The 15000-nt window shown below is 40.9% G+C and overlaps 1 protein-coding gene across 2 annotated transcripts in view; it reads left to right on the top strand.

Annotated features, from left to right (window-relative positions):
* Positions 1-15000, top strand: part of LOC133636320 (histone deacetylase 5-like) — a 35105-nt gene that overhangs the window by 18271 nt on the left and 1834 nt on the right. The window contains exons 4-7 of one of the 2 annotated variants that reach the window (XM_062030350.1): positions 12953-13071; positions 13135-13268; positions 13352-13436; positions 14070-14146. In XM_062030350.1, the coding sequence (XP_061886334.1) occupies positions 12953-13071; positions 13135-13268; positions 13352-13436; positions 14070-14128 (397 nt within the window). In that variant the 3' untranslated portion in view covers positions 14129-14146. Of the gene's footprint in view, positions 1-12952; positions 13072-13134; positions 13269-13351; positions 13437-14069; positions 14147-15000 lie in introns of those variants that run through there. The other variant, XM_062030267.1, reaches the window with a different exon arrangement.

A 15000-nucleotide genomic window follows, 5' to 3' on the forward strand; every position in this document is an offset into this window, starting at 1 on the left:
GGGTCGCGGGGGAAGCAGCCTAAGCAGGGAAGCCCAGACTTTCCTCTCCCCAGCCACTTCGTCCAGCGTTCGGGTGGCATCCTGACCAGATGCCCGAACCACCTCATCTGGCTCCTGTCGATGTGGAGGAGCAGTGGCTTTACTTTGAGCTCCCCCCGTGTGCAGAGCTTCTATATCTCTAAGGGAGAGACCCGCCACCTGGCGGAGGAAACTCATTTCGGCCGCTTGTACTCGTGATCTTGTCCTTTCGGTCATAACCCAAAGCTCATGACCATAGGTGAGGATGGGAACGTAGATCGAGAGCTTTGCCTTCCGGCTCAGCTCCTTCTTCACCACAACGGATTGATACAGCGTCCGCATTACTGAAGACGCCGCACAGATCCGCCTGTCGATCTCACGATCCACTCTTCCCTCACTCGTGAACAAGACTCCTAGGTATTTGAACTCCTCCATTTGGGGCACGGTCTCCTCCCCAACCTGGAGATGGTACCCCTTTTCCGGGAGAGAACCATGGACTCGGACTTGGAGGTGCTGATTCTCATCCCAGTCGCTTCACACTCGGCTGCGAACCGATACAGTGAGAGCTGAAGATCCTGGCCAGATGAAGCCATCAGGACCACATCATCTGCAAAAAGCAGAGACCTAATCCTGCAGCCACCAAACCGGATCCCCTCAACGCCTTGACTGCGCCTAGAAATTCTGTCCATAAAAATTATGAACAGAATCGGTGACAAAGGGCAGCCTTGGCGGAGCCCAACCTTCACTGGAAACGTGTCTGACTTATTGCCGGCAATGCGGACCAAGGTCTGACACTGATCATACAGGGAGCGGGCCGCCACAATCAGACAGTCCGATACCCCATACTCTCTGAGCACTCCCCACAGAACTTCCTGAGGGACACGGTCGAATGCCTTCTCCAAGTCCACAAAGAATATGTAGATTGGTTGGGCAAACTCCCATGGATGGCGTGGCGAAGTTGGTAGAGTGGCCATGCCAGCAATCGGAGGGTTGCTGGTTACTGGGGTTCAATCCCCACCTTCTACCATCCTAGTCACGTCCGTTGTGTCCTTGGGCAAGACACTTCACCCTTGCTCCTGATGGGTGCTGGTTAGCGCCTTGCATGGCAGCTCCCGCCATCAGTGTGTGAATGGGTGAATGTGGAAATACTGTCAAAGCGCTTTGAGTACCTTGGAGGTAGAAAAGCGTTATACAAGTATAACCCATTTATCATTATTTATTTATCATGAACCCTCAAGGACCCTGCCGAGAGTATAGAGCTGGTCCACAGTTCCACGACCTGGACGAAAACCACACTGCTCCTCCTGAATCCGAGGTTCGACGATCCGGCGTAGCCTCCTCTCTAGTACACCTGAATAGACCTTACTGGGAAGGCTGAGGAGTGTGATCCCACGATAGTTGGAAAACACCCTCCGGTTCCCCTTCTTAAAGAGAGGAACCACCACCCCGGTCTGCCGATCCAGAGGTGCCGCCCCCGATGTCCACGCGATGCTGCAGAGTCTTGTCAAGCAAGACAGCCCCACAGCATCCAGAGCCTTAAGGAACTCCGGGCGGGTCTCATCCACCCCCAGGGCCTTGCCCCAGAGGAGCTTCTTAACTACCTCAGCAACCTCAGCCCCAGAAATAGGAGAGCCCACCACAGACTCCCCAGGCACTGCTTCTGTATAGGAAGACGTGTTGGTGTAGTATTCGAAGTATTCCCTCCACCGATCCACAACATCCGCAGTCGAGGTCAGCAGAACACCATCCGCACCATACACGGTGTTGACTGTGCACTGCCTTCCCTTCTGAGGCGGTAGATGGTGGTCCAGAATCGCTTCGAAGCCGCCCGGAAGTCGTTTTCCATGGCTTCCCCGAACTCCTCCCATGTCCGAGTTTTTGCCTCCGCGAGCGCTGAAGCCTCACACCGCTTGGCCTGTCGGTACCTGTCCGCTGCCTCTGGAGTCCTATGAGCCAAAAGAACCCGATAGTACTCCTTCTTCAGCTTGACGGCATCTCTCACCGCCGGTGTCCATCAACGGGTTCTAGGATTACCGCCACGACAGGCACCAACTACCTTGCCGCCACAGCTCCAATCAGCCGCCTCGACAATAGAGGTACGGAACATGGTTCACTCGGACTCAATGTCCAGCACCTCCCTCGTGACATGTTCAAAGTTCTTCCGGAGGTGGGAATTGAAACTCTCTCTGACAGGAGACTCTGCCGGACGTTCCCAGCAGACCCTCTCTTCACCCGAGTGTCCAAAACATGAGGCAGCAAATCCGATGACACAACCACAAAGTTGATCATGGAACTGCGGCCTAAGGTGTCCTGGTGCCAAGTGCACATATGGACACCCTTATGTTTGAACATGGTGTTTGTTATGGACAATCTGTGACGAGCACAAAAGTCCAATAACAAAACACCACTTGGGTTCAGATCCGGGCGGCCATTCTTCCCGATCACGCCTCTCCAGGTTTCACTGTCGTTGCCAACAAGAGCGTTGAAGTCCCCCAGTAGGACAAGGGAATCACCCGGGGGAGCACTTTCCAGTACTCCCTTGAGTGTATCCAATATATATATATATATATATATATATATATATATATATATATATATATATATATATATATATATATATATATATAAATATATACTGTATATATATGTGTGTGTACAATCACACACACATACTTACACGCACACAAAATCTGGCCAATTTCTTTTAACACAATGTGGCCCCCGAGTCAAAAAGTTTGGAGCCCCATGCTTTACAATGTCACTCACCACATATTTCCTGTCATTTTTCCTGAAATGCATTTATTTGTTCTGCTGGGAGCTGTGATATTTGTTTTCAGCAGTGACTCACCAGCAGATGATGAAACACTTTTAGACATGCAGCTCGCTCAGTGGGTGGGCCCCTCGTCAAAGGCAAAATGCTAATGAGGTTAGCCGTAATGGTAAAAAAGAAGAGGGGGGGGGGGCCATAGGAGCGGTGTGCAGGCTTTGAAAGGCTAAGTCCAGTGTTTACTAGAGTTTAGAATGGTAATTAAGAAACAACTGCTTCTTTCCGGAACAGCCGTTTTTTAGCCAGTATGGGAAATGAGGAGTGTTTTCATGTGTAAAACTTCCTCAGCTAACCACAGTCTTTACAGTACCCAGTGAGTGGGAAAACATCATGGCGGCTGTGCAAGGGCCCTTTATGTAACTGCAAATGGAAAAAGACGGTGTTGTTGGGGCAGTTGTAGGAAGAAAATGGCTCCTTATAGAAAAAAACAATTTTGTCTGAATGTGAAACCAAAGGATGATTGAAGTGTTCCTGTCAGGCATGCACTTGTGCCTTGTACGTTTTTATTATTATTATATTATCTTCTTTTGTTCAAGACACCATTCATCATCAGTCAATTCACCATTGAAATACGTCATCATGATCGATGATGGTTATACTCACTCACTGACACAGATTTGGGGTGAACCAAAGCACAATCTACAAAACCCCAAAAGCAGTGAAGTTGTCACGTTGTGTAAATGGTAAATAAAAACAGAATACAATGATTTGCAAATCCTTTTCAACTTATATTCAATTGAATAGACTGCAAAGACACGATATTTAACATTCGAACTGGAAAACTTTGATATTTTTTGCAAATATTAGCTCATTTGGAATTTGATGCCTGCAACATGTTTTAAAAAAGCTGACACAAGCGGCAAAAAAGACTGAAGAAGTTGAGGAATGCTCATCAAAGACTTATTTGGAACATCTCACAGGTGAACAGGCTAATTGGGAACAGGTGGGTGCCATGATTGGGTATAAAAGCAGCTTCCATGAAATGCTCAGTCATTCACAAACAAGGATGGGGCGAGGGTCACCACTTTGTCAACAAATGCCTGAGAAAATTGTTTAAGAACAACATTTCTCAACCAGCTATTGCAAGGAATTTAGGGATTTCACCATCTATGCTCCGTAATATAATCAAAAGGTTCAGAGAATCTGGAGAAATCACTGCATGTAAGCATTATTACGGACATTCGATCCCTCAGGCGGTACTGCATCAAAAAGCGACATCAGTGTGTAAAGGATATCCCCACATGAGCTCAGGAACACTTCAGAAAACCACTGTCAGTAACTAAAGTTGGTCGCTACATCTGTAAGTGCAAGTTAAAACTGTACTATGCAAAGCCAAAGTAATTTATCAACAACACCCAGAAATGCTTCGCTGGGCCCAAGCTCATCTAAGATCGACTGATGCAAAGTGGAAAAGTGTTCCGTGGTCCATATTTCAAATTATTTTTGGAAACTGTGGACCAAAGAGGAAAAGAACCATCCGGATTGTTCTAGGGTCAAAGTGTAAAAGGCAGCATCTGTGATGGTATGGGGGTGTATTTGTGCCCAAGGCATGGGTAACTTACACATCTGTGAAGGCACCATTAATGCTGAAAGGTACATACAGCTTTTGGAGCGACATACAGTATGTTGCCATCCAAGCAACGCAGGCCAATCTGGCGCCCTAGGCAAGATTTTAGGTGCCCCCCCCCTCCCCACATCGGCAGTGAAGTGTATATATAAATGATAAATGATAAATGGGTTATACTTGTATAGCGCGTTTCTACCTTCAAGGTACTCAAAGCGCTTTGACACTATTTCCACATTCACCCATTCACACACACATTCACACACTGATGGAGGGAGCTGCCATGCAAGGCGCTAACCAGCACCCATCAGGAGCAAGGGTGAAGTGTCTTGCCCAAGGACACAACGGACGTGACGAGGATGGTAGAAGGTGGGGATTGAACCCCAGTAACCAGCAACCCTCCGATTGTTGGCACGGCCACTCTACCAACTTCGCCACGCCGTCCCCTATATATATATATATACTCACAAGAAACCGAATAGCTTTGTCTTTGACCTTTTTTTTTACTTAAAGAAAGCAAATTAACAATCTGAATAGTTAACAAGATTAAAAAATATATGAATAAATAAATGAATACAAAAAATTAAAAATGAATATCTAACAATCAATTTATTGTCATCATTACAGTGAAATGCTGAATAGCAGAATGCAAAGTAACAGTATAATATATTATATGAGAATGTTATGTTATGATTATCTTTAACCGAATCATAGCAGTGCTCAAATTAAAAACCAGCATTCCCTCTCATGTGATATTGCTTAATTAACATTAATGATGTGCACTTTAACAACTAGGTGTACAACTATACCTAATATATAAAGGGGTGGAAAAGTGACTATTACCTGCAGGGCAAACATAGCTAACCAGAAGGTAATAACAATGTAAACAAAAAACACCTGCTTAAAAGATCTAATACAAATGTCCCTGAGGAATGTAAGGTGGGAGTACTGTAATTACCTAACGTTACATTATTATTTTCCATAACAATTCAGCCCCCTCCACAATATTAACCCGACGTTAAAACAGAACTAGCTATTTATTGATTAGCAATTGCCGAATCATGTAACATTAGCTTAATGCTAAAAAGCCAGGTTACTATCACATTCTGTAACAGACAAATCATTTCATGTAGGCTAACGTTACCTACCTGCTACCTCTGTCTTTTTCTCGTTTCTCCTCCTCTTCTTTTCTCTTTTTTCTTCCCTGGGCACCTGACAGTTTTGGCCGTTTTGACATATTGTGTTGATTTTTTGATGTGGTGACGTCCAAAAAGCGCACCGTGCGGAGGGGGGCGTAATGTTGTAACAAATAATATTTCTATTAAATAGGCTTTACTTTGCATTTTAATTAACGTGGGATTATTTTTTGTATTTAGAAATAATAGTACCAACTTTTTTTTTCTTTTTTTTTTTTTTTTCTCCAACATTTGTGGCACTGGCGTGGCGCCCCCTGATGTACGGCGCCCTTAGCATTTGCCTATACGGCCTATGCCACGGGCCGGCATAGAAGCAACGTTATCATTAACGTCCCTGCTTATTTCAGCAAAACAATGCCAAGCCACGTGTTACAACAGTGTGGCTTCATAGTAAAAGAGTGCGGGTACTAGACTTGCCTGCCTGTAGTCCAGACCTGTCTCCCATTGAAAATGTGTGGTGCAATATGAAGGCTAAAATATCAGAAGGGAGACTGTTGAACAACTTAAGCTGTACATCAAGCAAGAATGGAAAATAATTCCACTTCAAAAATGTGTCTCCTCAGTTCCCAAACCTTTACTGAGTGTTGTTAAAAGGAAAGGCCATGTAACACAGTGGTAAAAATGCCTTTTTTGCAATGGTAAATGGGTTATACTTGTATAGCGCTTTTCTACCTTCAAGGTATTCAAAGCGCTTTGACACTATTTCCACATTCACCCATTCACACACACATTCACACACTGATGGCGGGAGCTGCCATGCAAGGCGCTAACCACCACCCATCAGGAGCAACGGTGAAGTGTCTTGCTCAAGGACACAACGGACGTGACTCGGCTGGTAGAAGCTGGGGATCGAACCAGGAACCCTCAGGTTGCTAGCACGGCGACTCTCCCAACCTCGCCATGCCGTCCCTGTGTTGCTGCCATTAAATTCTAAGTTCATGATTATTTGAAAAAAAAAAACACGTTTCTCAGTGTGAACATGAAATATCTTGTCTTTGCAGTCTATTCAATTGAATATAAGTTGAAAAGGATTTGCAAATCATTGTATTCTCTTTTTATTTACCATTTACACAACGTGACAACTTCACTGCTTCTGGCTTTTGTAGTTTGATGAATGAGTTCTTGAATCTGCCCATCATCAGGTGACATTGGTGACTCCATTGTTTGGACTCTCCTGCTGACATTTCTGCCCGTGACAGGCTTGTGGTTTCTGGTGGTTGTGGCACTCGAGTCCAATCAAGGAACAGCTCAGTGGCATTGAGGTTACAGGTGTCAGGGTGTTTTGTTCAGGATCTCGACGGTGGTCCAGATTTCAGGTTCTCCTGTTCTCCAGTAGCACAGAGTGTTCATCTCTGGTGGCTACTGACAAATGCTGCAGAGGAGAGGAGAGGAGAGGAGAGGAGAGTACGGAGGAGGAGAAGTGGGGGGTGCAATTGTTGGGGAATCCAAAGGCGGTGTAATTAGGCCCAATGGATCCCAGATGGCTGGCTGTCAGTGACGTGAGAAGAAGGACAAGCGCCTAATAGGAACCAGACGCACACAAACGCCTTTGAACCTCCGCCGACACACCAGGAGAGAGAGAGAGAGAGAGAGAGAGAGAGAGAGAGAGAGAGAGAGAGCAGCCAAGTAGTCTCCCTAGGGGGGCACAGTCCTTTGTACCTGTCCACCTCACAGCTCCACCCTGCACCATGACCACGGTTACTTTTGCTACCTCTTAATATAATAATAATAATAATAATAATGTACAAATGATAAATGGGTTGTACTTGTATAGCGCTTTTCTACCTTCAAGGTACTCAAAGCGCTTTGACAGTATTTCCACATTCACCCATTCACACACACATTCACACACTGATGGCGTTAGTTGCCATGCAAGGCGCTAACCAGCAGCCATCAGGAGCAAGGGTGAAGTGTCTTGCCCAAGGACACAACGGACGTGACTAGGATGGTAGAAGGTGGGGATTGAACCAGCAACCCTCCGATTGCCGGCACGGCCACTCTACCAATTTCGCCACGCCGCCCCAGGCACAAACAAACAAACAAACAAGAGCGAGGCCAACATGCAGGTAGCCAGAGGAGGAGATTGGAACCCCGGAGCACAACCTTACACAAAAAGTCATTGGAAAAACACAAATAGCCCAAACCAGAAATGGGACTAGAAAACCCTTTGGAGGTCGACAGATGTACTGCAGGCAGGAAGGTTGTGACATTTTTTGTTAAGTACACCTTTTATTTATATATATGTGTGTATATATATATATATATATATATATATATATATATATATATATATATATATATATGTATATATATATATATATATATATATATATATATACATATATATATATATATATATATATATACACAGTATTTAAACCTTCTTAAGTTGAGGTACTACTGTATTTCTATATACACACTAGCATCTATATATACATGGGTGTGAAACTCTGGCCCGTGGGCCAAAATTGTAATTTCACTTGGCCCTTGAGGTGATATCAAATTAACACTAGAGCTGGCCCGCTGATTATATACAGCAGCGGTGCCGCGGTAACACCGCATTCACAGCTAATTCTCATACTTGCCAACCCTCCCGGGAGACTCCCAAAATTCAGTGATCCTCCCGAAAATCGTCACTTCCGCTTTTCATCCAGTCCAACGAGTGCTGGCCCAGTCACATAATATGTGCGGCTTCTGCACAGACACACAAGTGAATGCAAGTCATACTTGATCAACAGCGATACAGATTACACTGAGGGTAGCCGTATAAACAACTTTAACACTGTTAGAAATATACGCCACACTGTGAACCCACACCAAACAAGAATGACAAACACATTTCGGGAGAACATCCGCACCGTAACATAACATAAACACAACAGAACAAATACCCAGAACCCGTTGCAGCACTAACTCTTCCGGGACGCTACAAGGTGTGTGTGTGTGTGTGTGTGTGTGTGTGTGTGTGTGTGTGTGTGTGTGTGTGTGTGTGTGTGTGTGTGTGTGTGTGTGGTGGGGGTGGGGGGTGGGGGGGTTGGTGGTAGCGGAGGCTGTATTTTGTAGCGTCCCGGGAGAGTTTGTGCTGCAAATGGTTCTGGGTATTTGTTGTGTTTATGTTGTGTTACGGTGCGGATGTTCTCCTGAAATGTGTTTGTCATTCTTGTTTGGTGTGGATTCACAGTGTGGCGTATATTTGTAACAGTGTTAAAGTTGTTTATACGTCACCATCAGTGTAACCTGTATCGCTGTTGATCAAGTATGTGTTGCATTCACATGTGTGCGCGTACAGAAGCCGCATATATCTTGTGACTGGGCCGGAACGTTGTTAGAAGGGATGAAAAGCGGACGTGACGACAGCTCGTAGAGGACGTTAAAGGCAGTGCCTTTAAGGCACGCCCCCAAGACTGTGGTCCGGGTGAACTACGAGATATAATGACTGATGAACACCTTCGTTCGATAATGAAGGTTGCCTCAGCTCAAAGCCTGAGCCCCGACATTAATTAACTAGCATCCAAGAAAAGATGGCAGGTATCTGGCTTGGGCAAATCAGATTAGATCAGTGTGTTGCAAACTGAGCAGTTTAAAGTCCTGAATGGTTGGTTTATTCATTGTTGTTTTATTTTCAAATGTATTAGCTTGTGGAAAAAGTTACTGTTGATATTTACCTCAGAAGGCTGCGAATAGAAAAGAGGCATTCAATTTTTATTTAAATTGTATTTGATATGCCATTGATATTTTTTAATTATTATTATTATTATTTGAAATTCGATTTTGCATGTCCCTATAAAGTTATATAAGCCTTGCTTGTTCAATATTCAATGCAAAACTTGTTTGGGTCCCTATTAAAAGGTTAATTTGTTCAACCTTGGCCCGCGGCTTTGTTCAGTTTGAAATTTTGGCCCACTCTGTATTTGAGTTTGACACCCCTGTATATATACATACCTACATATACATATATGTATATATATATATATATATATATATATATATATATATATATATATATATATATATATATATATATATATATATATATATATATATATATATATATATATATATATATATATACATATATATATATATATATATATATATATACATATATATATATATATATATATATATATATATATATATATATATACATATATATATATATATATATATATATATATATATATATATATATATATATATATATATATATATATATATATATATATATATATATATATATATATATATATATATATATATATATATATATATATAAATCAGTGGCGTGCGGTGAGGTTAATGTCTGGTGAGGCACTGCATCATCACAGTCAGATTTACAAACATATGAACCCTAAATAGTATCTTATTCACCATGTGATTGGCAGCAGTTAACGGGTTATGTTTAAAAGCTCATACCAGCATTCTTTACACAACTGTAGCACACAAAAAAGCACATTTAATAAAAAAAACATTATTATGGTCTTACCTTTCTTGCTGGACATCCACACAGCCAGCCTTTGCGTGTGTACCACGCCGTTTGAAAAGAACGGGTCTTCTGTCCCGAAGTCAAAAGCAAACCTTTTAGTTTTGGCGTTGGTCTACCTTTAATTATTACCTCCTGCTTCGATTGAAAGTCCAGTTTAGAAAACTGTTTTATTTTACATATGTAATCCTCCATGTTTTTAATAAAAGTCCAGGCGAGAGGAAATAAACAATCGCTTGCAAACTTTTTTTATTATTTTTTTGTTATTTTCTTCTGCGGCCGAGGAATGATCTCTGGGATCACTACCGCCCTCTACCACCAGGAGGCCGGATTACTGCGAGCCTCAACCTGTACGTCTTTTGCAGCAGATTTATGAATGCTCAGCACAAGAAATACGTTACACACATACAGTTTTTGACAAAATACACTGTACATTGTATACCTCAGCTAACTAAACTATGCCATAGTTTAGTTAGCTGATATAATTCATATAGCATTACAGTCTCACTGCACAGCAGCTCAGCAGTTAGCCGAGTCATTGTGCACAATCCATGTTGAGGCACAAATCAGTGACGTGCCTCAACTGGCTGCTGATCACCGCACCGTCTCTTCTCAGTATTTGAACGGCAAATGTGAAAATAAAAATAAAAATAATCTAAAACTGGTAAAGTTAAATGGAAAATAACTTTAGTATAATCACTGGATACATATAACAATTTCATTAATTTTTTTTTCTTTTTATATTTTTTTTCTTTCCATGATGGCAGGTGAGGCCCCGCCTCCCCTGCCTCTAGTGACTGCACGCCACTGATATATATATATATATATATATATATATATATATATATATATATATATATATATATATATATATATATATATATATATATATATATATATATATATATATATGTACGTATATATATATATATATATATATATATATATATATATATATATATATATATATATATATATATATATATATATATATATATATATGTACGTATATATATATATATATATATATATATATATATATATATATATATATATATATAAATATACATATATATATATATATATATATACTGTATATATGTTATGTATAAAAATATATGTATATACTACACTACTGTATGTTAATGTTGTCATTATGGTGGTACTTAATGAATACTTAGGTCTACTGCACTACTGTATTTTAATGTTGTCATAATGGTGATACTTAATGAATACTTAGGTCTACTACACTACTGTATTTAATGTTGTCATTATGGTGGTACTTAATGAATATTTAGGTCTACTTCACTACTGTATTTTCATGTTGTCATTATGGTTTTACTTAATGAATACTTAGGTCTACTACACTACTGTACTTTAATGTTGTCATTATGTTGGTACTTAATGAATACTTAGGTCTACTACACTACTGTACTTTAATGTTGTCATTATGGTGGTACTCAGTGTTGGGTTAGTTACTGAACACCAGTAACTAGTTACAGTTACTAGTTACTTTATTTCAAAAGTAACTAAGTTACTAACTCAGTTACTTACACCAAAAAGTAATGCGTTACTGTGAAAAGTAACTAGTTACTTCTTTTTTTCCCCTTTTTTTTTTAAGGCTCCCATTAATGCCCTTTTAGCCTTCATTTCAGTACTGTTATTGCACTGGAGAATAATATAATGTGTTGATCAACTTGACATGCATTTGCATCACTGAACTCTGCTAAGCAATGTGGTCTAAATACAACACACAAAGTCTGCTAAGCAATGTGCTCTACATACAACACACAAAGACAAAGATAGGTTTCAAAGGGCCAATTTATTTCAGGCCAGAACAAATTGACAAAACTATTTTAAATAGCTGCAACATAATGGTACTTTAACTTTAAGTAGATAGGATCTTTGATCCTAGACACAACTTACATTTAACTCAAATGTTTTTTTCTTTATGCTCGACAAAAGAAAAGTAGTGAGAATGTTAAGACACTCGACTTCTGGCTTCGCCAAGACTTGTTAGTTGTTATGAGAGTAGGGTATGTATGTGTGTGTGTGGCCCTTTAAGATATGACAGCATGTGAGGTGAGTGACGTCAGTGAGTGAGTGGGCGAGAGAGGTGAGGGAGCGGCAACAGTGAGTGCGTCCAGGTGCTCTAGCTTGGTGGATGGCTGCGTCCAATAAAGTCACAAAGTTGCAACAAACCGCCGGCCACGTCATTCACCCTCAGCTGTAAAGACCCACTGCCGGGTAAAGTGAAGGTTGTTATCTATGAAGTACATAGGCCCTGGAGGAACGTCTCCCCTGCGCTCTTCAACTACGTACGGTATGGGAGTCCCCCCCCCCACCCCGCCCTCACCCACAAAAAGCACGCATCTTCTTTTCCACCGCAGCGCTGCAATAAAACACACTCAGATCTTCTGTTTCTAGCCGATACTACATAAAAAGTAACGTAAAATGACGCAGTAACGCATCATCTAGTAACGGTAACTGAGTTACTGAATATAAAAAATAACGCGTTAGATTACTAGTTACCGCCGAAACTAACAGCGTTACAGTAACGCTGTACTTTGTAACGTGTTAGTCCCAACACTGGTGGTACTTAATGAATACTTAGGTCTATTACGCTACTGTATTTTAATGTTGTCATTATTGTGGTACTTGATGAATACTTAGGTCTACTACACTACTGTATTTTAATGTTGTCATTATGGTGGTACTTGATGAATACTTAGGTCTACTACACTACTGTATTTTAATGTTGTCATGATGGTGGTACTTAATGAATACTTAGGTCTACTACACTACTGTAATTTCATGTCGGCATTATGTTGACCAAGTTTGATGTTTCTGGTGGTCCTGCTCAGAGCCGTGGTGATGCCCATCGCCCACGAGTTCTCCCCCGACGTGGTGCTGGTGTCAGCGGGCTTCGATGCGGTGGAAGGTCACTCGCCGTCCCTGGGGGGCTACACGGTCACAGCAAAGTGTAAGACATTCCTCCACGTTGAAAGTCAAACAGGTGTGTATTTATTATGTGGCACCCGACCAGGTTTCGGCTTCCTGACCCGACAGCTGATGTCCCTGGCCGGGGGTCGGCTGGTTCTGGCTCTGGAGGGAGGACACGACCTGAAGGCCATCTGTGACGCCTCTGAAGCCTGCGTCAGCGCCTTGTTGGGACTGGAGGTGAGGGATTAAGCGAGTGTTTGTGCTGCGCGTGCGCAGATTTTGCACATCATCTCAACACTGCTCACTGGCCGGGAGCACAGGTGGAGCCTCTGGCCCAGTCCGTGTTGGACAAGAAGCCCAGTGACAACGCCGTGCAGTCCCTGCTGAGCGTCATCCAGGTTCAAGGTGAGCAGAAGGACATAAACACGTCCCAGATTAGGGACCTGGGCTGAAAACTGTTTGGTCAATAAGAACAAACGGAGAAATAGAAATGTCAAACAATAAAATACTCAGTCAATACTTTATTTATCAGTACAATGAGGTTGTCAGGTATATTAGATGCATATTACTGTATAATAAGACACCTGTAACCAACTTCTGTGGCTGAGCTCATAACTGAAAGTACTTGCATCTCTAATCAACATCTCCAATAAAATGAATTGCAATCAACTTAAAAGAAAAAGAGCACAATTTCAACCTGCCTTTGAAAAATACATTTTGTATCATAGCAATGCAGTAGAATGTACTGCAAAAAACTACAGAAATAACACAACTGTAATTTATAGAGTGGACTTGACTTGTCTGTCAAACACACCATCAGCAGCTTTTCCATGTATTCATGGTTAAATGCCTACGGTTTAGATGGTATTTTAACATCCTTGGCAGGCGTTGGACTCATTCTGCTCCAGTGTGGTGCAGACTAGCCAAGTTAGCCACACGCCCGCTCATGTTTTTGATGATTTCTTTCTTTAATTTGACGACGATTGTCCACGTTGTCGTCTCGGCACTGTCCTTCACACTCGCCTTCTTCCTGGAAAGTTATTTCAATCTCTAGCTATAAACTAATGCTAGCAAGTAAGACCTGGGGCCTTACGTAACGAGCTAGCTTGCACCCAAAAACCTGACGTACGACCTTTTTAACGGCAAAAAATTAGATGTTTCAAGAGTGAACTTGACCTGGAAATGTGCGGAACGCAGATTTGTACAGGCTGTGGATACTTTGACGACACACACACACACACACATATATATATATATATATATATATATATATATATATATATATATATATATATATATATATATATATATATATATACATACAATATATATATATATATATATATAGGTACTTTATGAACAAGTAGGTACTTTATGAACACAAGTTGGTACTTTATGAACATAAGTAGGTACCTAATGAATACAAGTAATTACTTAATGAGCAGGTACTTGATGAATACAAGTAGGTACTTTATGAACACAAGTTGGTACTTTATGAACATAAGTAGGTACCTAATGAATACAAGTAAGTACTTAATGAACAAGTACTTTATGAACACAAGTAGGCACGACAATAAAATAGTTACAGTAAAACACGAAAATACAATGGTTACAATAAAACAACAATAGAATAGTTACAATAAAACAACACTATAATAGTTCAATAAAACAGCAATAGTTACAATAAAACAACAATACAATAGTTACAATAAAACATGACAATACAATAGTTACAATAAAACACGACAATACAATAATTACAATAAAACACAATAATACAATATTACATTAAAACACGACAATACAATAGTTACAATAAAACACAATAATACAATATAACATTAAAACACAACAATAAAATAGTTACACTAAAACACGACAATACAATAGTTACAATAAAACATGACAATACAATAGTTACAATCAAACAACAATAGAATAGTTACAATAAAACAACACTATAATATTT

The sequence above is a fragment of the Entelurus aequoreus genome, linkage group LG01, assembly GCF_033978785.1.
Source record: "Entelurus aequoreus isolate RoL-2023_Sb linkage group LG01, RoL_Eaeq_v1.1, whole genome shotgun sequence".
NCBI classification, from domain to species: Eukaryota; Metazoa; Chordata; class Actinopteri; order Syngnathiformes; family Syngnathidae; genus Entelurus; species Entelurus aequoreus.